The sequence below is a fragment of the Sycon ciliatum genome, chromosome 12 (assembly GCF_964019385.1).
Source record: "Sycon ciliatum chromosome 12, ocSycCili1.1, whole genome shotgun sequence".
Taxonomy (NCBI): Eukaryota; Metazoa; Porifera; class Calcarea; order Leucosolenida; family Sycettidae; genus Sycon; species Sycon ciliatum.
This window is the reverse complement of record NC_088654.1, coordinates 15416363-15440198: the sequence shown is the minus strand read 5'-3', so window position 1 is coordinate 15440198 and position 23836 is coordinate 15416363. Positions and strand designations below refer to the sequence as shown.

The 23836-nt window shown below is 48.7% G+C and overlaps 2 protein-coding genes across 2 annotated transcripts; one reads left to right on the top strand and one right to left on the bottom strand.

The window, feature by feature from the left end:
• Nucleotides 1-914: 914 nt before the first annotated feature.
• On the bottom strand, nucleotides 915-3083 carry LOC135828025 (putative phospholipase B-like 2). The gene has a single exon (XM_065340462.1). It carries the CDS (start codon nucleotides 2781-2783, stop codon nucleotides 915-917), a length of 1869 nt encoding a protein of 622 aa, XP_065196534.1. The 5' UTR covers nucleotides 2784-3083.
• Nucleotides 3084-7103: 4020 nt separating this feature from the next.
• Nucleotides 7104-9430, top strand: LOC135828921 (putative phospholipase B-like 1). Its single transcript, XM_065341353.1, has one exon. The coding sequence runs from the start codon at nucleotides 7166-7168 to the stop codon at nucleotides 8957-8959; it is 1794 nt and encodes a 597-aa protein (XP_065197425.1). The 5' UTR covers nucleotides 7104-7165; the 3' UTR covers nucleotides 8960-9430.
• The last annotated feature ends 14406 nt before the right edge of the window (nucleotides 9431-23836 follow it).

The following is a 23836-nucleotide window of genomic DNA, read 5'->3' as shown; positions in this document are numbered from 1 at the left end:
ATTTCTTCGTGTTGTTTGTTTTTTGCTCTTTTTCCTTTTTCCCTTGTACTGTTTTTCCTTTCTCTTTTCTTTTTGAGTATTTTGAAGTCTGTGTTTTTCTCTCTTTCGTGGAGGCTTCCTTGTTGTATCCTTGGCTTTTGGCCGTTACTTTATCGCCATCATAATAATAATTATTGGAAGGCTGTTGGAGGGCGCATTGCAGTGCGCATCCAAGATGTGCTAGAGCTGTTAGCCAGTTAGTTGTAGAACGTCAGTACCGTCGGTCAGTGTCGTGCAATGTTATCGCATGAGCTGATTGTTTAGTAACTGGTGGTTTTAGTGGACAGTATAGCGTAGCTTGTAGCTCCTTGGTCTTTCTCTTTGTAATGATAATTATTAGGCATCATTGCCCTTTTGGTCTGCGATACAAATAAAACTTCAACAGCAACAACAACAACTGCTGGCCACGGAAGAACGAACAGACTAGAATTTTACCACACCCAGGATACCCTTTTGCACATGTACAACTACCTGTACATGGATATCGCACATGTTCATGGTTGCTCACTGGTAGGGACCGGTGGATTCTGCTCGAAAAGGTGGCAGATTCTGCTCGAAAAGCAGTGAAATTGGTACTTCAGCTGGTGAACAGTTTTATCCGAGGGCACAAACCGCAGGCGGGCAATTCCTCGAATTCTCCTCCATTTTTTATCCACATACCAAACATGCACGAAACTCACCAGAAAAAGTACAGAATTCTGCCAATTTTTCTGCCAGCAGAATCCGCTGGACCCTATTGCTCAGCTATAATTACAGATATTTCAAGAAGAAAAATAAGAACGACCTATGCCACGTGTATGAGCCCCTAGTCCTCGACACCAAACCGTATTGTATGTTCTTTGGAGGCTCTAGAACATTAATAACGGCTTACAACTTTAGTGCTGATCCTCTGCCGACCAGGACATGCGACCAGGTCTAAAGTCAAACTTGTCCGGGTGGCCGTGGGGCTTTTCAAATCCCGACAAACGCCAGTTGAACACGGGCTGCTGTTGGTGTGTAGGCCCCGATACAACATACGCCTCCTGCCTCGTCATCATCTGCACCGATGTCACCTTGCAGTCCGTGGCGCCGAACATGCGCCCGTGACGTAACGGGACAACGGGGGCATTTACGTCGAATGGGGTAAGGTCAGCCCGGGCAGCGATAGCATTTGTACCGCAACGGGTTGGGCCTAGCTTTCCGCGACACTTCCCCAGGGGATCATTCTCAAAATCGTTGTAGCGTAGCAGATCAAACACGGACCGGAGATCCACAGCTTTGTGTTGGTCGCGAGCAAAGATCTTGCCACGGACGCACGCGGTGTAATTGAACTGTTGCAAATCGAATTTGAGCTCGTCCTCTCCTGCACTATCGTCCAGGTACTTCATGCTATCCATGAGGGCGCCGAAATAAGGTCGATTGTAACTGGCCCAGAATCGCTCCGTGTTCAAATGTGCCGTCAAATCCTGAGAGTGCACCATACCTGGTTGCTGTTCAAGCACGGTCAGTGCTCCTGGTCGCAGGGGTCTGCCGCGCACAAACTTGCTGAAGTCGAACACCATCCACTGGTTGTTGTACGTGCCGCTGTTGAAGCGTGAGAAGAGCCGAGCCCAGTCAGCGCCGCTGCGAGCAAGTCGATTCGCGATCTGCACCCGAAAATAGTAGAGAAGCGTCGATGGTTCAACCCGTAGCAGCAGCTGGCTGTCGTCATCCGGCAGCGTTGTTTCCATGACGGCCAGCCCGGTGCCGATCGTGTAGAAATCATCGTTGCTCTGCAAGTTCATCGGATATGACGGGAAGGCGATGCGATGTCCAGGAATGACGCCAGCGGCGCGACGCTTGTCCTGCTTGAACCGCAAGTCATACTGCTTGTAGATACGAAGCATTCGTGAGTACGAATCCCACGTCGTGTGACCGAACAGCACGTCCGCAAAGCCTGGCGCGATCTTCACCATTGCCGAGCAGGATGTTAGCGCCGTCCGTTTGGTCTGACAAGGCGTGCGCGGCATTCGCAGCACCTTCTCCAGCGTGATCAGGTCGCCGTTCATGGACATGAGCATAAAGTGAGCGAACCGCAGGCGCTGAAATCCCAGCTTCCGTGCAGCTGCATTGTAACCCTCCACCATGGCGCGAAGCTGTGACGTAATCAGGCGATACTGGTGCCAGTAGATGACGTCATCTTTAGTCGTGGCTGCCCTCACTTTGCCCTCCGCCCAGTCCAAGGAGAGGGCAAGATAGCCGAACAGGCGCTGACAGTACTGGACTCTTCCATTGCAGTAATCCTTCAGGAGATTCCTGTAGGAGTCCCAGATAAGCCGCGAAGTTAGATAGCCCTCCAGAAAGCCGGCAGCCTCCGCCTGGGCACCGTCCTCGTATGATGCGTTCGTGTGCAGTTCTAGAGTTGCCCAACCGGTCGAATGCACGGTGCTTTTCAGCACCGCCCATCCAACCCTATCCCCTGAGAAAGATCTGCTGACCAGGCGAAGCTTTCCATCACTCCTTCGTGTAATAGACGCAGCAGCTACATGAGCATCACCAAGCTGGCTGTGGAGCTGGAGGTTCCGTAGGACGTGAATTGAGTATGCTGATGGCGGGACAATTTCATCAAGAATGCCATACACTGCAGCCAGTTCGTCATCAGTCTGTCCGTGCTGGTCTGATCTACATGGGGTCGGAGAGGCTGTCCGTGTAGTGGTGTGAATGTCCAGCCAGAAACCGACCAGGGTCAGGAGAAACAGGGCGGCTTTAAGGGCTTGCTCCATCATCAAGCTAGATTTGAATCCACCAGAATTAGTTGGCACGTCCTACAGTTGTTTTTAGGCCATCTTTCACTGACATTGCTCGCCCTGTCTGAAAATTCCTTACACATACAACGTATAAACGGCTTTACTCACTATGCCGTAGACTAACCTAAATTTCCTACCATGCTCTAGGTTCTGCTGACGATCTCAATGTCGTGCTGAAACGTTGTGCTGCACAAACGGGTGCTATGTTGTCAACCCTTTTCGCACATCCGAGAACCTCTCCTCGTGCCGTTTCGCTCTCCTTGATATCACCGTACTCTCTTCAATTACAGTTTCTTCAAGCGAACATGCTCGCTGTTGGCAGTGGCGTCGAGAGTTTGTTACTCGAAACGCAATGATACTCTCCTTATTCATCTCGTCTGCATACGCCGTGAGGTCAGAATGCCTGACAGTAAGACTATGGTGCATTTAACCTTACCACCTTGTAGACACAACAGTCGCAGGCCACAGCCATAGCTTCTACTCAGCTTACCAACTACCCTAGCACGGATGCAACGGAAACGCAACGTCCGATGCGGGCAGTCTCGCTCTCCATTCGGAAGCTGTCACAGCTTGTACGTGATGACTATTGTAGAGGATTGTTGTAGGTCCATGATTGTACACCCAGTGCTGTAGACAGCGAGCTGTTTCGTTCTAGCGCCAGAGTGCTCTTAGTCTTACTACGAAAAGTAGCGGGCAATGCGTAATGCAGAAGCACTAGCTAGAGTCTAGAGCAGCTTACCGAGAGTGCTCAACAAGACGAATGTCGAGGAGCGTAATACCCAATGCTGTAATACCCAATGCTGTAATGCCCAATGTATGCAGGTACATGTGAATGTATGACCCGAACAACAGCCTCTTGTACGGGCAAAACCAAAATAGTTATCAATATCATGATTATGTAGCTAGCATGCACAGTAGTATGTACACGTATGACCCGGATCCAGTATTGTGGAACTCTGCTGAGATGTACCCCCATATTGGTAACTTAGCATCCTCCCAGCTAAGTCCTATCCCAGTATCTTTCAGTGTTGATCAATACATTCGGGCTTCGGGAAGTGTAGTGTTTCGTACTTTAGTCTAACCAGACCAACCAGAGAGCCAAGACCTTAGTTCTAACTGTTGTACTACGATAAGACAAAGAACCTAGAACACATGCAATCTACTAGATATATACATACAGGCTAAAGTGGGAAGGAGGAATGGAATGCTAGATCATGTAAGTGGATCATGATGATGGGAATGATATCGGAATGCATGTATGCATGGGCTTCATGCATCTAGTCACATGACACTACACCTCCCTTTCTTTGAGGTTGTAAGAGCAAATATGGCAGTAGATTAAGAAGATGGAGAAGATACCTAACTGGGCAACTTAAGACCGTTGCAGAAGGGATCCATTACAGAGTTCTGACAGCACTGGTCTGTCCGAGGGAGTATTCTAGTATAGTGCATTGTACATGTATATCCTCTCCTCTTACAAAGAAAAGACCTAAGGGTGTACAGAGGACACACAGGCACATGCAAGCCATTAGAAAAGAGAACGAGCAAGAGAGGGAGAGACAGAAGAGTGGAGTATTTTGTTTGGAGAGACCAAAGTTAGAAGCGATCGGGAGCGTGAACAACACGGCCGCGAGCCGTGACATACTTATCAGGCTGGTCTTGAGCTGGAGGGGTCGATGGCAAGTTGGGAACTGCAGGACACGGCGGAGTAGAAGGTTGACTGGCTGGGGGATCAGGATCGGTAGTAGCGGCAGAGTGACCAGCAGGCGGCAACTGTTGCGGCGTTGGCATTGGGACAATGTGCCACCGGTTGCGTCTGAACTGGCCCGATGGGGTTGCTACGATGTAGGAGCGCAAGGCTGGTTGGCTCATCACGTGGCCAGACTCTTCACGATCAGGTAGATACACAGGCTGTTGGGGACACAGAGACGGAAGTGTCCGGGCTGCATGGCGACTGGCATGGTTGGTGCTTTGGCGATCCTTTAAGCGCTGATCCGCGGCACGCAGGTCGCTCTGATCGACTGGATGCGACTGTCGCTGTGTTGGAGAGAGAGGTAAGAGTGACTGCAGCTGGCGGTTCATCAGAAGCTGGGCTGGACTCTTACCATTCTCCAAGGGAGTGTTGCGGTACGCGAGTAGTGCGAGGTGCCAATCAGTGCCCTGACGGAACAGACTTTTGACCGTGCGAACAGATGGGAATGATATCGGAATGCATGTATGCATGGGCTTCATGCATCTAGTCACATGACACTACAGGAAGTGTCTGCACTAAGCAACAGTCTCTCCTATCAGAGTAGTTCCTTCACCACAAGAAAAGAGCTAAAAAAATAAAAAAATAAAAAATAAACAAGAAAAGAGTGTAAGAAAGGGTTTGCTCCCCACACCGGAGCTCGCGCTATTCCGCCGACTTTACTTGAGTGTGCTTATTGTTTCAGTAGAAGAGGATTGTATCCCCACTGAAAAACACTTGGGCACTTTTTTTCTTTCTATTTTTAGTACATGCACATGACTGTATGTTCACGTACCCAGCTCGAAAGAATAATGAAAGACCATGGTACGGAGACTAGGACAAACGTGACAACTATAGTCAGTGAGCAGGCGCTGCACCAAGACGCAGCAATGATGGTGGGGCATTGATGGCTCTGCCGACCTGGAGTCTCGGCATCACGGCCCAAACAAAACTTGGAAATCTGGTCTAGACGTCTTATCAGAGAGTACGAGCAAGAATTTGCCATGTCCTAATTAGGTACCTAGGGTATCCCACTGCGTTCGATACGACGATGTACCAGTAGGTCCCCAGCAGCGGGCCAACCAAGAATGGACTTGAAGGATGTGGACATCACGTACATGTACGGTTGCAGAAGATGGAGAACCATAATACCGTGGTATCCAGGGTTCGCCCGTGTCCATTGGAAGTCAGTTGGCAGACAGCGGACTTCCAGCTCAACGGTCGCAGACGCGTGCTTTGTTACGTAGCCAATGTCGTCACAAGTGTACCGTGTATTATAAAAATGGGGCAACCAACATTTTAGTAATAATTCGTTGATGCCATCTTCATTTGGTCAGTCGATTCATAGTAGAAGATGGTTCTCTTTTTTTTTCAATCACACAAGACCACATGACGCTTGCGAGCACCAGCACGAACAGTTCACCAGCAGCACTCCACGACAGCAAGAAGACGTTGTGCTGTTGTGGAGTGTTGCTGGTGAACTGTTCGTGGTGGTGCTCGCAAGCGTGGTGTGGTCTCGTCTGGTCGAAAGAAGAAATGAACGTTCTACCAAACTGTATAGTCTGCTTGACATACAGTTACATGTATGTGGTGAGTCTAGGCACGGGCGGATTCTGCCGGCAGAAAAATTGGCAGAATTCGGTACTTTTCCTGGTGAGTTTCATGCATGTTTGGTATGTGGATAAAGAAATGGAGCAGAATTCGAGGAATTGCTCGCCATAAGGTTTGTATGGCTCTGCCAATTTCACTGCTTTTCGAGCAGAATCTGCCACCTGTTTGTGCATTGTCCGCCAATGCCTACCAAGGGCACATGTCACATGCGTGACAGTGAGTTGTAATGCACTCAGAATCAGGCCGCCGGCCTGTGCTGTCCAAGCCGGATTTCAGTCATTCGTGCTGCAAGTTCTGTACGTGTACTGTGCGTGTATTTGGACTCATCCCACATTTGACGAAATCATAATGTTTGCGACAAGTGATCAACATTTTGTCAACCTGTATGCTCCTCCTGGTCAGCGACGGGTCCGAGAAGGCATACACAATCATGTGGACCTCTACATGTACATGTACCGTACTACGTGCATGCGCCAGCCCTACTGAGTTAGTTACTGTGGAAGACGATCAATGACTATGTCGATCATGTAAAAATCTTTAGATCTAGATAGAGTACAACCCTTTCGCTCTGCGCAACGAAACCAGTAGATCTACGAACTCCACTCGCTCTGGCCATTGGTTCCGCGGATGAAAGGCGACCTTTTTGTTATTGAACTAACTAATTACTTACTTTGTTACTTCAACTTTTCAAGTCGAGTTCCAGCGGCCAAGCGCCCGGACGTGTCCAGCACCGATCGCTTGCTTGTCCGCCTGAAACTACACCATGTATTGCACGTCCTACTGGTAATCAAGGTACAGTGTTCACGCCTGGCCGGCTACAAAGTCGGCTGGGTTTTGTGGAGTATGACTCACGATCACGACAGTCACCTGGTCACGTGAAAATAATTATGTTTTACCAGCGATCGGAATGAATGGACAAGGCCAAGGGCAGTATAAAAGCATTGACTTGGGTCGGTTGTGAGCACTGTGCGGCAACCATTTTGTAGACCAGATTAAATTAGTGACCGGCAGAAAGGGAGAGATGAGGATGAACTTGCAGCTAATGAAAATCCTGGTGCCGTTGCTCGTGTGCGCACTGGCGTCTGGAGCCTGGGCACGTTTTGAGAGCGCTGATCGAGCATCCATCGTGAGTGAATTCAAGTCCGATTTCGTGGCCGCCGTGCCGGAGAAGCTAAACTTGGATCAAACAGTGACAGCGTCGGTGGTGCTCAAGCCGGATGGGATTCCGACAGTGGTCGCGGGCAAGGCCACCGCGTACCGAGTTGTGTGGGCAACGTTCCAGCCCACCGCTCTGAGCGCGGGCTGGGCACAGCTTGAGCTGCACACAAACGGCTCCTATTCTGACACGGTGCAGGTGCAGGCGGCTGGTTTTCTAGAGGGATACTTGACAGCGCAGATGATTTCGGATACATTCATGAACGTGGTGAAGGATTACTGCACTGGCAATGCAGCCACAGTTACCTACTGCCAGAAACTGACTTCATTCGTCTCATCCAATCTTCTGTGGGCAAACGCACAGAGGGCGCTGGCCAGAGACAAGTCGGAAACTGAAATCGCTTACTGGCATCAGTATGGACTGATCATTGATCAGCTGACAGCCATGGTGAATGGGTACAACATTCTTGCCGGGGACGTCGGCGGAGAGACCCTCGATCTGCTCGACTTCCTGATGATGTCGTTCAACGGGGATCTGATCACGCTTGAGACGGTGTTCGATCGACCGGAGAGCCTGCGCAAGCACAAGATGGCGTCCACGTCGTGTTCGGCCATCGTCAAGATGGTCGGCGACAACGAGGACGTCCTGTTCTCACACATCTCGTGGGACAGCTACTTCCGCATGCTCCGCATATACAAGCTGTACGACCTGCAGATCAGCACGGACGGTGGCGGGGCCGCAGAGAATCCCACCGCCGTCATTCCAGGCGCTCAGATTGGCTTCTCTTCCTACGCCATGAACACGCAGAGCAACGATGACTTCTACACGATCGGCTCCGGCCTCGCCGTCCTGGAGACGACCATCATGAACTTCAACGCCACGCTGTTCGAGGAGATTACGTTCAGCAACATGCTGTACTACTTTCGTGTCCAGATTGCCAACCGACTGGCCAGCACCGGTGCAGAGTGGACGGAGATCTTCGCCAAGTACAACAGTGGAACATACAACAACCAGTGGACGATCTTCGACTACAAGAAGTTCACGCCGGGATCAGCGCCAAAGACCGGCGCCCTGACCGTCATGGAGCAGCTGCCGACGTATACGCACACGGAAGACCTGACCAGCCTGCTGCACGCTCAAGGTTACTGGCCAAGCTACAACGCCGCATACTTCCCGCAAGTGCAGAAGCTTGGTGACACCAAGGGTGCCGAGAAACTGTACGGGGAGTTCATCACCTACGACCACGCTCCGCGTGCCAAACTCTTTAAGAGAGACCATGCCAGTGCCGTTAGTGTCCCGACACTTTACAAGCTGATGCGCTCGAACGACTTCAAGCACGACGAGTACGGACGCTGCAACTGCACACCACCGTATTCGGGCATCAACGCCATCGCCGCTCGCCGAGACCTAAACCCAAAGGACATGAAGTACGAATACTCCCTGGACGGCTTCAAACTGGCCGGCGCCACCGACTGCAAGATCACCAATGCCGAGATGATGAAGAAACTGCAGGCCAACATCGCGTCCGGTCCAACTTCTGAGCAACAGCCCGTCTTCAAGTGGAGCCAGACCGACGTGGAGAAGCCTCATGGTCATCCCGATGCGTTCAACTTCCCTCCGCTGACCATTATGTGGGAAGACGTTGACGTCGATTTCTGATACTTCCCGGCATTTCTCTCAGTTTCCCGAATCACGCACCTTTTAAAACAATCAACTCTGAAGCTACCTTACAGAATTTAACTCGGATACTCGTTCCCATTGGTTTTTCTTCTTTTTTGATATACCCTTACACGCCTGTCCTTTACTGACATTCCTAACATCTGTATTGGAAATATTTTTTATTACTGATAGCAGATACTGGAAGTATAAGGTATTCTGCAGAGCTCACCAAGTTACGCCATTCACAGAGCACAATGCGCGCTACCTTCTGCTGCTTCTCCTCCGTGATGTGCTAGTTGCGCCTTTTCTCTCTCTGTCCCCGCCCCCCCCCCCTCTGCATACTAGGTGACATAATTCGCATCTTTTTTGGCGCTACACTCTACGTATGTACTGCTCTTGTGTGGCTTCCACGGTATTAAATTTATTGTTATTACCTGACGATGGCCAAGTGCCGAAACGTTGTAAAAATAACGGAACTGGTTCGGATGTGATGTGCAGCGCTATGGGAATGGGTGTGTCCACCCGAATTCTTTTCATAGATGAAGCTGCAGGAAGCCTCAGCCCTTCTTCTAACCAAGTTACCGTATAATCCCGCGGATAAGCCCATGGGCTTATCTGTTTCACAAGGACATTTCGGTGGGCTTATACGCGGACATGGGCTTATACGCCGACACCAAGTTGTGCTATTGAAAAGTATCACGGAAGTGAGAAGCACATTGCTGAAAACCACTGTGCAAACAAAAACAACCGATGATTGTGTTGAAATGCACGAAAAAAACTATAATGTGCATGTACTACGTACATGGTATGGCCAAGAGTCCATAATTTATGGACTCTCGGTATGACCTAGGCCCATGGGCTTGTACGATGAAGCGTTGTGATGTTCGAACAAACCCTCGGCTTATGCGCGGGCGTGGGCTTATACGCGGGTGGGCTTATCCGCGGGATTCTACGGTACGTTACTATAATTTTCTAAATGCGGCTTTTCCATTCGCCTTTTTATATCACTCGGCGTACTTCCCGTTTATTGTGCGAATTAAAATAAACCCCCCCCCCCCCCAATGAACCAACCAAGGTACTAGCTCTATGATTGTAGACACTGTTAAAGGATGCAGTCGTCACCACGCACAATAACACCGCATGCACTGTGTACTTTGTCGTAGAATAATTACCATCACAAATTTCAATTTTCGTTTTCCGCTTATGAGTGGAGAAATACAGAACTGAGGGGCCGGCCGTTCACGTGAGAAAAATAAGAGAAATAAGCCCGGGCTTATTCAACCCTAGGCTTACGATAAGCCCGCCTTGATCTGTCACGCAGTCATTTTAGAGCGCACGTTTACCTAGTCAGGCGTTCAGCTCACCCCAGCTGAACTAGCCCTACCCTTCACCCCCGAGCTTATCCCCCCTCCCCCCCCCCCCTCCCAGGCCAGGGCTTATGTTGTCATGTAAACGGTCGCATATATCCATGCAGTGCACCCACCAAGAACTCCTCAAATCATGCATATTGTACGCCTGCGTGACGAACTTAGTGGAGCTGCACCATACTCTAACATCTAGTCGACTAGTCTGTGTCTGGCCGAGAAGCTAGAGATTGCGTAGGCTGACAAGACCCGTTCCTTCGACAAGAGGACCGTCAGAGCTGATGTCCAAAAGTCGTTCACAGCAACGTTTGTCATCAACTAATACTTACTTGGTTCCTGTCCAGTGTTGATGTCATAGAACTAAGTGCACTCCCAGAGACGACAGAGGAATACTCAAGTTGTGTTTTCAGGTCCGCATAGAGGCTGCTTGCCGTTTTGCCATGTATGGTAAACATAAGCTGCGAGAAATCCTGCAGGTAGCCGACTCCTCATTGGTGGATTTGGTAAAATGATCCCAAACAGAACGCGGAGCACGACCGAAAACAGTTTCTGACATAGCACAGTGTGAACTCGAAACAAAAGAGAGGTTGCGCACAACGAAAATTCGTAAGATTTCGACCGTCCGGGTTCGAGTAACGAAAGTTGCTGCGAAGATCCGTCCAAACGCGACCGAAACAGAGCAGATCTACGAAAATATTTTTCCGCTACCTTGAGTACTAAAATACTGATATTTTACCACTCCCTGTCCTGACTCTTCGCACGCGCGCGGCCCCTGCGTCGACCCACTAAGAAAAAGTTCACACCTTGTGCGCACCCTCCCGGTTTACGAATATTCGTTAGCTTTTTTCGTTAAAATATTCGTCACGGCGCTACGGATTTTCGTTGTGCGCAACCTCTCTAAAGAAAAGTACGAAGTGGTCAACAGAAAAGCCAGCAAAGTCCCTGAACATGTACAGTAGTCTTTGCTCCAATGTTCGTCTACGATAATTGTTCTTCGCCTCTACTTCTGTCAAGTGCCGGTTCAGATCGTGAACCGCGATCGCGCGGGTCGTGTTTTTTTTGTTTTTTGTTTTTTTCTACAAAATCCACATATCTCCAGACACTGGGGTGAATGATGGAGTGTGGTCGTGTAGATCTGTTCCGGCTCGTCCGTCGATTCTGCCCGATGTTTTTACAAGTTTATCGTACCGTACGCACACTCTCAAAGTTCGAATGTCCGTGAAAACTACGAACGTTCGTTCGCTAGATCGCTGTGGCCTGACGAACGAATATTCGAATGTTCGGTATGTTGGTTGTGTTTATTTGAATTCGCAAACCGAACGGACTGAACATGTCCAATGACAAGGGAGCGAATGAAGTCCAAGTAACCCAGGAATGGGGACACAGATGAAAAGAAAATATGGGAACAGAAGGCTCTCAGCAAAGGAAGAAGAGAAAAGAAGGAAAGAAAAAGAATAAAGGAGAACAGTTTCCTCTGAGACAAAAATGCGATAATACTCATAAAAAGGACACACTTCAGGCTCATTACAAACATCTTGAAAGTTTTTGTCTTCACAAGTATACTTTCAAGCCTTCTCATCAGGTGAAATACAGGCAAGGGAAAAGGAGCAGGAACAGTGGATTAAATACAGTAAGAAGGTAGTAAAACAGCGCAAAAAAGAAAGAAAGAAAGAAGATAGCTAAAGTAAACAGCGAAAATTGCAATAATGACACAAAGGTGCAAATGCGAGAAAACTCAATAAGCGCGACATGTAGTGCGACAACAAGAGACAACCACTGGACATACATGTAACTAACGAGGTTTTGATGACCTACCTAACAGCCTAAGTGTGAATTTGATTTGCTTCTGCTTGCAAAGGTTGGGTTTCCTTGTGTGGATGTATACAGCTTCCAAAACATTCAACAATCTAGCACTGCGTACACGTGACACAATCGAAAAACAATCATCTGAATACACAGCACGACAATCAGGATGCTCAAACAAATGACTAGCAATGGACGACTCATACTTATCAGAACTTACATCAGAACAATCAGCATGTGCGGTGGACACATCCGATTTCACATGGCTAGTCGAGTGGACCCTAGCCGTTGCCTCTGTCTGTACTTTAGTCGCTGCCATCGCCGCCGTTGCCGATCTTGTCATTCTTCTGGTATATGCGGTTCCTGTCACTGCCACGCCAGTAGGTGTCTTGTCCGGTTGTTTTTCTGGTGATCTAACTGAGCTGAGCTGCTGATACGAAGCGTCGACCAAGCATCCCTGACTGGAGTGAATGCCCCAGCTGGCCTCTCGTTTGTCAGTGGTTGCTACTAGACCTGTTAGTATCACACGCACGACTACAAGTTTCCTGGTGTGCATCGACATTGGCATCAGTGGGGCCTCCCGCTGTCGATCCTGTTGACGGGCGGACAGGTCGGTGTGAATCCTGAACGGCAACCGAGCCTGTCGCGTTGGGGGATCTCGACGGTGAGTCTCGCCTCGCCTGCATACATGGACATTGCAACATCATAATAATAAACAACATACATGTACTTTCCATTGGCATCAGTATTCCGAGTAAGATTTTCGTCGCTTGTGTGGTGTGTTTCTCCACCAATGAGCGCGTACTATGATTATTTATCGCTAGCGCTGTTCTCACACTTTACCATTTTAGCAGCTTGCATATGCCATTGATATTATGTGGAAAGCGCGCACTTGCGCCATTTCTGGTGTATAAGAATGATCATTTCTCCATTATCATTATCATCCTCTACTGATGAGCTCCGACAGGGAGCGAAACAGCTGTCTAGAGGCGTGGAGGAATATTATCTCTCAACGGAAGTGTCCTTGCTGGTGTCTGTATGGTTCGGCTGAAGAGCGCGTGGTTGTGAGGAGTTGGGAATGCAATGAATAGATTCTATACGTCTTTGGGAAATCCTGGAATAATAATAATAAAGTAGTTCAGATGGGCAGCTGGAAGTTCTCTTTCAAAGTCAAACTTCAGCTGGTACTTGTCCTTGTAGTACTTGTACTTGTAATACGAGTACTTGCTTGGTTCGGCATCACACAGCCTCGTCAATACAAGACGGTTGTCAATGGATCCTCGGACCCTCAGCGCAAGGCCCTGGTGCCTGGAAATCCCTCGGCTGCAGGCCAACTGAGCAGTGCGCCGCCAATGCGACATGGGCGCTTGGCCTACCTAGTTATGGGCGCAGCGTACCCAGCGCAGCGATGGATACGGCGCTCTAATTGGCCCGACACCTCCGTGCTGTATTTATCCTGGAAGAGGGACGTGACGCAGCTGACGAAAAACATCAACTGCCCGAAATCGTCACCTGCAGCTAGCGAAAGACTTGGAAGCTCAGCAGGGCTGGACATTTGAATTTATAGTCTTCGCCGATGACGACGTCACGTTGGGAGTTCGGAAGCTTAGCAACTACAGTCACGTGACGTGGAATACGACGAACGACGACTTTGCGTACGAGCGCCTTCACGCGCTGCTGGTGCGAGCGTCCTCTGCTCGCCGGCGTTTCGTTCAAGGAGGCCGCGGCGCGCCCGTACAGCAGCGCCTCATGCATCCGCCGCTGCACGATGGACCACATGCTGGTGGCGCTGGTGGCGCTGCACCGCACCGCCCTGGATTTCCTGCCGGCGTACGACGCCAGCCTGGACGCGACGACCTGGTGGGCAAGCGCCTACATGTGGAACATGTACGCGTCGGCGCTGCTCCCCAGGCACTGCAGCTTCTACCGCGAGCTGGCCGTGGACGAGCGAGCACAGCAGCACGCCGACTACCCGGAACGACGCGCAAACCGCGACGGCGGGGATCCCCTTGACGACGCGCGGGTAACCGCCGGCAACCGGCTGGCCGACGCCGGCGTCCGCGACTTCTCCCGCGACATGAAGCCGCGCGCGGTGGTTAACAAACTCTTCTCGCAGCTCAATCCGTATAGTGTGCGGCGAGAACCCTGTCTTGTGCACGGGAAAGGCGTGGACTACGCTGCAGTTCCTGGCATATCGGCTGCCGCAAAGTTTTTCAGCAAGATATCCGATCTGCAATCCGGAGCTTGATCCATATACTTCTGCCGACTCTCAAAAATATGTTTATAATATTATAGTTAGTTTCACATTGTCGACTTGTGAGTGTGTGTGTGTGTGTGCGCGCGTGTGTGTGTGCGCGCGCGCGTGTGTGTGTGTGTGTGTGTGTGTGTGCGCGTGTGTGTATGTAGTAAGCTCCATACCAAACAGTGGTGTCCACCATTGCTGCTCAGCCGACTCCTTCGCCGCCGCGTGTCCGGCTCGATCTCTTATGTTGCAAGGCCCACTGTGGGGCCTGCGGCCGTTGCTGCCGCTCTACCTGCTGTGGATTCCAAATCCATAGCTGCCGGAGATGGCTCTCTCGTGGTGCCAATTGAACATGGTCCCTGACCTCTCGGCAGATCGCCGACTTTCTGCCGTCGCTTGTCGTTCCATGTCGTCGGCCCCGCAAGGGGGTTACGTGACCGTAATGGCAGTGTTTACCAGGACCAGCTGTGTGTGTGTGTGTGTGTGCGTGTGTGTGTGTGTGTGTGTGTGTGTGTGTGTGTGTGTGTGTGTGTGTGTGTGTGTGTGTGTGTGTGTGTGTGTGTGTGTGTACCGGTATATGCGTGTGTGTGTGTGCGTGTGTGTGTGTGTGTGTGTGTGTGTGTGTGTGTGCTTGTGTGTGTCATCAAGGTACCAGTGCATCTAGTGTCTGCTTCTATCAAAGCAACGTGCTCTACTATTTTTTCAACCTCGTCCTATCCCGGCCTTATAATCGAGGACGGTCTTGTATTCAAGGACGGTCTTTTATTCTTTCAACCCAGTTTAACCCCGGTCTTCTATTTTTCGCCACACAGTTTTACCCCCATTCTTCCATTTTCTTCTACACAGTTTGAGCACGGTCTTCTACTTTTACCCACAGTTTGAGCACGGTCTTCCATTTTTAACACAAGAACAAAGACTCATTTAGTAGGCCCGGTCTTCTAATCGGAGACGGTCATTTATTTTTTCAATCGCCCCCTGCCCCGGCCTTGTATACGAGGAAGGCGTTGTATACGAGGACGGCCTTTTATTTGCGGATATACGGTAGGTAACTGTCTTGGCCGTTTTATGCCGATGTGCTCCGTGCGGTGTAGACCAGGTGTGCATTGGTGGTCGATTCACATGGCTTCGCCAGTTGTGTGGATTAGACAGTTATCTTGCGCTAGTCTTGATCTGTCTCATTCAGATCTTGTCCGCTATCGTTGCTTTAAGAGAAAATCTGTGGGTGCACATCCAGTGCATTTGCAGATTTGCATGCTTCTGTTGCGACGGGTGTATACATGGTACAAGGCAGAACAACAGAGACGAAACATCTTTCTCGTTACTCCTAGGTTTGGGTTCATAAACACTCCTCATCGTTCTGCCTTGTGTAGTACGCTCTGCCCTTTTTGAGGTATTGAGCACTATTTGCAGCAAGGATTTCAGACACTTTGTGTACATGGTACTTCGAAGTATAATGTACATGGTGCATTGGAAAGGCTTCCTGTCTGAAGCCTTTCCATACTGGTACTCGATGTTCCAGTTTTGTGACACGAGAATGGCACGAGAAATAGTGTACCGCTGAGTGTACCGCTATACACGTGGTCGACACGTTGTCGACACGTTGTTGATACTTTGTTGACACGTGACCCCGTCAGCGGTCTGCTTTGTGCCAATGCAGAAGTCGACGACGGTACGAAGACGAACGAGGAGGCCCCTTTCGGTACCCCTGACGGGAAGGAGAACTGCAGAAGTCGAACGAGGAGGCCCCTTTCCGTACCCCGTACCGCAAAGTGCCATTGATGAATGTCTTCTGCACCTGGAACCCCCGTAAACGCTGTCGCATAGGCGGACTGAATGCGCAGAGCAAAAAGAATTGCTGCAAAGACGTCCCGCTCTAGGCCTTTGGAGACATCGTGGGAACTCCTTCCGGCACCCCCGTACCGCAAAGTGCCATTGATGAATGTCTTCTGCAAGTGGAACGACCCCGTAAACGCTGTCGCGTCGGCGGGCTGAATGCGCAGCGCGCAGGACGAAAAATATTGCTGCAGAGACGTCCGTTCTAGGCCTTTGGAGACATGGTGCGAACTCCTTCCGGTACCCCCGTACCGCAAAGTGCTATTGATGAATGTCATCTGCAACTGGAACGGCCCCGTAAACGCTGTCCCGTCCACCGACGAAAAATATTGCTGCAAAGACGTCCGCTCTAGGCCTTTGGAGGCATCGTGCGAACTCCTTCCGGTGCCCCCGTCCCGAAAAGTGCCATTGAGAAATTAAAGAAGGCACTGACCTGACGCCGTGACGGGGAGGAGAACGGCAGAAGTGGACGCAGACGAACGAGGAGGAATCAGGACGAGCGAGCAATGGCAGGACTGTAAGTAATAGCTCAATTAGAAATGAGAACTTGACATTCATGGCACTTGCCACTGCATATTTCTTGTCCACTCACAATGTCTTTCCTCTGCCCCTGTGTGCCCACGGACCTGTTGCTGCACTGGCCCGATGAATCGAATGTCTTCTGCAACTGGAACGGGCCCGTAAACTCTGTCGCGTCGGCGGACTGAATGCGCAGGACGAAAAACATTGCTGCGAAGACGTCCCCTCTAGGCGACGGTAAGGCATCCCTTGATATGTTGCCAGTGTGTGTCAGGGTATTGCGCGATGGTGAATGAGGAATGATGAAGGGTACGGTTAGGTGGGACGTATACCTGTTATCATTCAACACGTTATCAGGTCGACAGCGCATTGTACTCACTCTATTCTTGTAGTTCGTTACGTTTAAGGTGTATGTGTATTATCTTTCAATAGTTAATGGTGTACAGTCGCACGCTACAGACGCCATGTTCATTTGCAGGGTTTGCAAACTGTTCGTGAAGAAAGACAGCATGCCGCCATCTTGCGTTCTCAATGACTTGCACCTTCACCCTGTACCCCAGTGCTTGTCGCGACTAAACTCATTTGAAAAATTACTCATTCAAAAAGTGGAACCCTTCCAGACATGTTACAAGCTAGACACAAAGCATGGCAGTCGACCGCATTCAAAGCGAGTGAGGTGCCAAGAACAAAATACTCCACCTTCCATTGCCAATTGACGGCAACCCGCGTGTCATGCATGACTTGTGTGCTGACAATACAAACCTCATAGTGAACTGTGTACCAATCAGTGCGAAGATTGTCTGGAAGCACCTTGTCAGGCCGAAGGTTGTCGTCGCAGCCTTGCAGTGGTTATCTGAGGAGACGAGATGAAAGATTCATGAATTGCTTGCACATTTGTACCAGTTGTACCGGCTATGCGAGTGCCATGGTAACAAACGCATTCTTATTGAGCTTTGAGACACATGTCAGCAGGGCGTTGTTGCATCACTGACCTCTTGCAGTCATTCCGTGAATGATATTTTGCGCGAGTTTGCATCGCACGCAGCATCGCAGATCGTGTCAAATTACGCATCACACTGCAAAATTGCTCCTCTGCATGCAAGTGGATTTCATTGCACTTCTCAGTTTGGGAAATGCTCGAATATGATAATTCTGCGTGTGAGTGCACTAGCCCTGAACATACAATCATCAGTCATGTAGGTGACCCGTTTGTGCGGGTGTCTCATAGCCTACCTCACGACCTTCTGCTTTCTTTCTGCATCACTTGTATCTTGCAGGTATATCATCCTGTGACGACCACATTGAAGTCTGAATTTGAAGTGTGAAGATGCTTCAGCAAGCACATCGTACTTTTCCATTGCTTTCATTGTGCTTCTACTGTGCATGTGTGTAAGTTGTGGGGTATACTTGTGATGACATTGTGTGCTGGCGACACGGTCAGATTTTGTCCATGCGTGTACCGTACACCTGCATGTTATGCATTGAAAAGGATCTGCCACTTACGATCCTGGGGCGAGTATCAGGTCAGCTTTGTCTTGTGTGGGCTGTACCAGATTGCTGTTCACTTCTCTATCTGTTGGATATGTGACTTTCTGCAAGTTTCTGGTGTATGGTGGCCATTTCCTTGCTTGTCACTTTGTATGATATTACATTCTGTATTCGCTGCTTCCATGGCGTGGTCTGCAAACTGCAATCCTTGAGCAAATGTCATGTTTGCTATGTTGTGCTTTGGCCGTCAGCTTGTCTACACATTGTACAGTCAACTTTGCGTATAACGACACTCGGCGGGGCATCAGAAAAGTGTCCTTATTCGCGAAGTGTCGTTATACCCGAAGTCCCATCATATGATTGTATTACAGTTGGATGGGACTTTGCTCTGGGCATGGAAATTCTGTCGTTATTCGCGAATTGTCGTTATATCCGCAGTCGTTATTAGCGAAGTTGACTGTAGTTGAATTATTTTGTTTCACAACTGACTTCCTCAAGTACGGTGGCCACTGCTTTGCATGGCATTATATATGAAGAATTTCCTGTTTGTGTCGTGTGCATGTGCGTGGCCACATGTGTGTGCCGTGTGCATACGCATGTTTGTGTATCTGTGTGCGGGGTAGCGAGGCGGGGAGGGCTGGTATGTATCAGTGTGTTATTGCAGTCTCATGGCTACATACAGTACATCGCGCGCGTGGTCATCATGTTTACCTTCGGGGTTGGGGTGGGGAGGGAACGGAAAAAGAACTGAAATTATCCATATAAAAACCGCTCTGTGAGCGGTTCTGAAAAACCTTTACTGGTACTGCCCCGTCGTAAAAGTAAGAAATTAGAACTGGCCCATTGTCCCCCCAAATGCGAACTGATCCACCTAAATCGCGAATGACGGGATCCGAACGCACCAGTAGCACGAGGTTCCTACCTGTGGATGCAGATATGGGTACGTTGGTCCGGACTATAGGCCATGTACTGTACTAGCGGTAGGTGGTGTTACCCTATGATAATTGCTGTCCTGTGCCCTCCCGACCTCGTGCTACTGGTGCGTTCGGGTCCCGTCATTCGCAATTTAGGTGGATCAGTTCGCATTTGGGGGGACAATGGGCCAGTTCTAATTTCTTACTTTTACGACGGGGCAGTACCAGTAAAGGTTTTTCAGAACCGCTCACAGAGCGGTTTTTATACGGATAATTACATGTATGTAGTCACGCTGCCTGTTGTGTGTGTGTGTGTGTGTGTGTGTGTGTGTGTGTGTCCCATATGGTGCAGTGGTATGTGGAGCGATTTCCAATCGATAGGTTGCGGGTTCGATTCCCGACGATTATGGTCACACACGTCTTTCTTCTCTTTCTCAGACTCCTCCTGACTTTTCTTTCATTCTCCTGGGTGGTTACCAACAGCCAGTGCATGCCGGAGTATGTGGTGTGATGTGTGTGCGTGAAAAAATGAAAAAGCGATGGGCGTCCAATGGTGTGTGTGTGTGTGTGTGTGTGTGTGTGTGTGTGTGTGTGTGTGTGTGTGTGTGTGTGTGTGTATGTGTGTGTGAGTGATCGAGAGGTTGCGGGTTCAATTCCCGATGATTATGGTCGCACGCGTCTTTCTTCTCTTTCTCATTTTCCTAGCTCTTCATTCATTCTTTCATTCTCCTGGGTGGTTACCAACAGCCAGTGTATGCCGGAGTATGTGGTGTGGTGTGTTTGTGTCAAAAATGAATGAAAAATTGGAAAAAATGAAAAAAATTAATGATAATAGAGATTCACTGGCCAGAAAAAGCAACTTCAATCAGCTACGGTGGTGGATACTAACTAGGCTAAAATTAGTGGCGGTCTTAGCCTTGCAAGCTGTTGAATGGTGTAATCCCAGCACAAGTTGCTATGTCTAACATAGCTGTTCGCTATCATCGCTTCAGCGATGGGCATGTCTAAGTCTAAGTGTGGGTGTCCACAGAGACATGAAGGCAGCTGGCATGGATTCCTGGTTTCAGAATGCATAAGATCGGCTAGGGATAATAATTATTTGAGTATTCGAACGTGTGATTTTTATCTCTTTTGGATCTTGTAGTTGTACTGTCTACATCGGATGTACTGAGCAGTTTGCGGTGATTTTTATTCGCAATAGAAACGCGATATGATCACTAGCGAAAGTTTCTAACTTTACCGTAGGTCTTCTTTCATGACGCTTTCAAAAGTTGAGGCACAATTGAAGCCTTTTATTACTGAGCAGCGCCATGCTGCTTCTGCTGAGGACCAGAACGTTGCGTCACAGCAACGTTTGTCATTACTAAAGCGGGATTCACAGAAGCTTTTTTGCGATGCGACGCGATCTGCGACGGACGCGTGCGATGCGAACTCGCGAAATACCATTCACAGAAGAAGTCAGTGATGCGACAACATCTTGCTGATTTGGCTACGTCACCATGATATTCGCGCGGTTTGATACAACTTGTACAAATTTATAGGCAACTCTTGAACCTTTGTACAACTTTGCTGTAGAAAAGGTCAAAATCGTACGCCAAATCGCTTGTCGCATCGCATCGCAAAAGTTGAGCCAAGCTCAACTTCTGCGACGGCCTGCGATGGCCCAGTTGCGGCAGTTGCATGGGGTGCGACAAGGCTGCGATTTGGGGTTTTTTCGGTTTCGCTCCTGTCGCATCGCGTGTCGCATCGCAACTTGAAAAGCTTCTGTGAATCCTGCCTGGTTTAACCCATTGGAGTCCATAGCTTTTTTTGCTTCCTCGGAATTTGTGGCAGTCACGAAAATGCGCAACGAATATTCGAATGTTCGGTACCGTTTGTTTCACCCCACCAAAAAAATGTCATCATACACGAACATTTACCACTGCGTTCATGTGCGATTTGAAAAATTAAGGTAGCAGCCTGGTCCTAAATTTCATATGGCATTCAATTGACCGTAACTTTGGTGTCTCTCAATGGATTTGAGTGAAATTTGCACCACACACTCCTGCCACTATGCTGGCCCTCAGGACATGATTTAAAAGTTCTTGCGCCTCACTGACAGGCTTTACAGGCCGGAAAAACTCAAAATTCCGGCATAGTGCCACGGTTGGCGAGCCACCCAGGAGCCAAAGAAATACATTTACAATTTTTTCACATTTTCTAGCCAACTCTGTCCGTGCGCAGGATCCAAACATAAAACAACGTCCAGAAGCAGCCATGGGTGGTGGGATAGGGCCCTTCAACGTGGCCCTGGAATCTGTCACAACGGCAGGAGTGGGCGTTCTGTCACAGACTCCCACAGACCCAAGTCAATTTTTGATTTTTTTTAGGTTCAGGGCGTGCTACGAGGTCGTACCTTTGATACAACATCCAGTGCTGGGACCTCCACGGCAAGCCATTTCCACAGCGCTTCAAACCGAATCCAGGATACCCTCCAAAATCGGCAAAGACTACCACTCACGTTCCACCACTGCCTGGTACTGAATCCTACCTGACTTGTTGACACGACTCAAACTAACTACTTGCCAAAGTCACTAAATCAACGTTAACTACAAATCAAGCCACATATCTGCAACGTCACGAGGGTGCTGGCAAAAGTCCTGCCCAATACATGTTTTTTTAACGTGATTTTTTGGACTTTTTGGACTTGGAGCAAAATTCTGCACACTTTCGCGTGTTTCCATGATACGACAAGTTGCGCACGGTCTGCTCCCATTCAAATACAGTGCTGCCAACAAATGACAGCGTGCAACAAAAAAATCTTTCCTTGCAAGGGCACATTTTCGGCCATAACTCTTGAACGGCTGGTCAGATCGAGACAAAAATTTAATGTTCAGAGATTTTGCAGCTGTTCATGCTCTTTCAACTGATTTAGCACTCGATGTGAATTTACAAATTCGATTTTTTTAGGGATTTAGGACCAGGCTGCCACCTTAAATGCGCGCAGAACTCGCAGTCACTCACCTGAACTCAAACCGTACATGCGAACAATGGGCTGTGAAATGGAGCAAGGTGGAACGCTCCCCACACAAGTTTCTATCTGATTCTTGTCTGTTTTTTTTTGCATTGGAAAGATAATGGACTGGTGGTTTTTGGATCAATAAAAATTTATGGGGGTTGTACGTAGGGTCCAGCGGATAATGCCGCCATTATATTCGGCATTATGAGACTAAGTTATCCGAGCATTATGGAGCATTAGAAACGAACAAGACGAGCATTATGTGAGGTTTGAGCGGCATAACGAGTTTCATAGTGGATAATGTCGGGAAATATCAGGTTTTTGTCAACAATCGGCTAAGGCCATGAGGTGCAACGCCATGAATTGTGCCGGCACATGACTTTGTGATTTTGTAGACACGTAACACCTTTAGCACTAATGCTACATTTACCTGACTACATACACAAAGGCAGAACAACAGAGACCAAAAATCTTTCTCGTGACTACATACATGTAAAAATGTAGATAGGGTACAAATTGAAAAATCTCTATAGGATTTGCTGCCAGATGCTTCCATCCTTTCAGGGATGGTATAAAGTTGGGGAAAAGCAAAAGAAATCTAGGTGTTGTACACCATCATTTTTTCCTAACGTGCTTTGAAAGTGTGACTACGGCAGGATCTAACGCACACAATAGGAGGGGACCCATACCAAGTCCATGCGGCATAAAACACCTTTCATCAATGATGAAAGCAGAATACGTTTTATCTAGGTACACCACAAAAGCTTTTTGCACATGTGTTTTGTAGTTTACAAGGCATTGCCACTTTCGGCACAGGCATGACCGCGAGGGGAATTAGGGCATGTTAGCACATTACCAGCCAACTGGTTTGCTGTGGCTTCCTGAAGATCTCCATCAAAGCAACCAGGAGTGTCCTGCATGGCTATCACTTTGAGAACTTTGGGAACCCTTTCAGTCAGAAGTATGGGCAGCCAAGTTTTGCGGGCACGTTTCGCGGGCTCGCTAGAATGCGAAACGTAGAAAAGCAATACTAAACCCATACGCCGCAATGTTCTCAGGTATGGCCCATGATGTTTTTAGACTAGCCAGCTCCTCCCTTTTGAATTTCGAACATGATGCCTACACAGCATCTCAAAGGAAAGATGAAGAACGCTCCAACTGTAACAAAAATACTGTCAGGACAGGCTCAAGAAGAGACTTGTATCAACATCAAATGTTCCTTCAGTATTCACATGTGAATACTGTTTGATCACGTAAAAGTAAAAAGTAAATTATCGTATCCGTTCCCGAAGGGAACTCACGACGGCCGCTAACACCCGATAAACCCTAGCGGCAGATGCAGATCACGTAAAGGCAGGGTTTATTTCATTTCTGTCATCGTAGTACCTGGGGGAATTGGCTGTATCTGAACTGAAACAGAATTCAAAACTGCTCAAGTGGATAGTACAGAGTACTACAGTCCATTTCAAAACTAGAGACGCGTACCTAGGCAAAAACCGTTATGCCAGCATCTATACCACATAAAATCTGTGATCACTTTGTGCATAATTTTTCCAAATTGGGCGTCCGTTATCCAATCGTTTACAAACTATATGAGAGTAATTGTGGAGCGGTCCTGAGCAATATTCCGAAAACTGTTCTCAAAAAGGTCCAGCCAAATTTGAAATAAAATTTTGAAATAATATATTATTATTAGTTCAAAACCCTACGCGTCTA

What these genes read in the sequence shown, in the direction of transcription:
- LOC135828025 (XM_065340462.1), bottom strand. Translation starts at nt 2,783, where the DNA reads ATGATGGAGCAAGCCCTTAAAGCCGCCCTGTTTCTCCTGACCCTGGTC.
- LOC135828921 (XM_065341353.1), top strand. Translation starts at nt 7,166, where the DNA reads ATGAGGATGAACTTGCAGCTAATGAAAATCCTGGTGCCGTTGCTCGTG.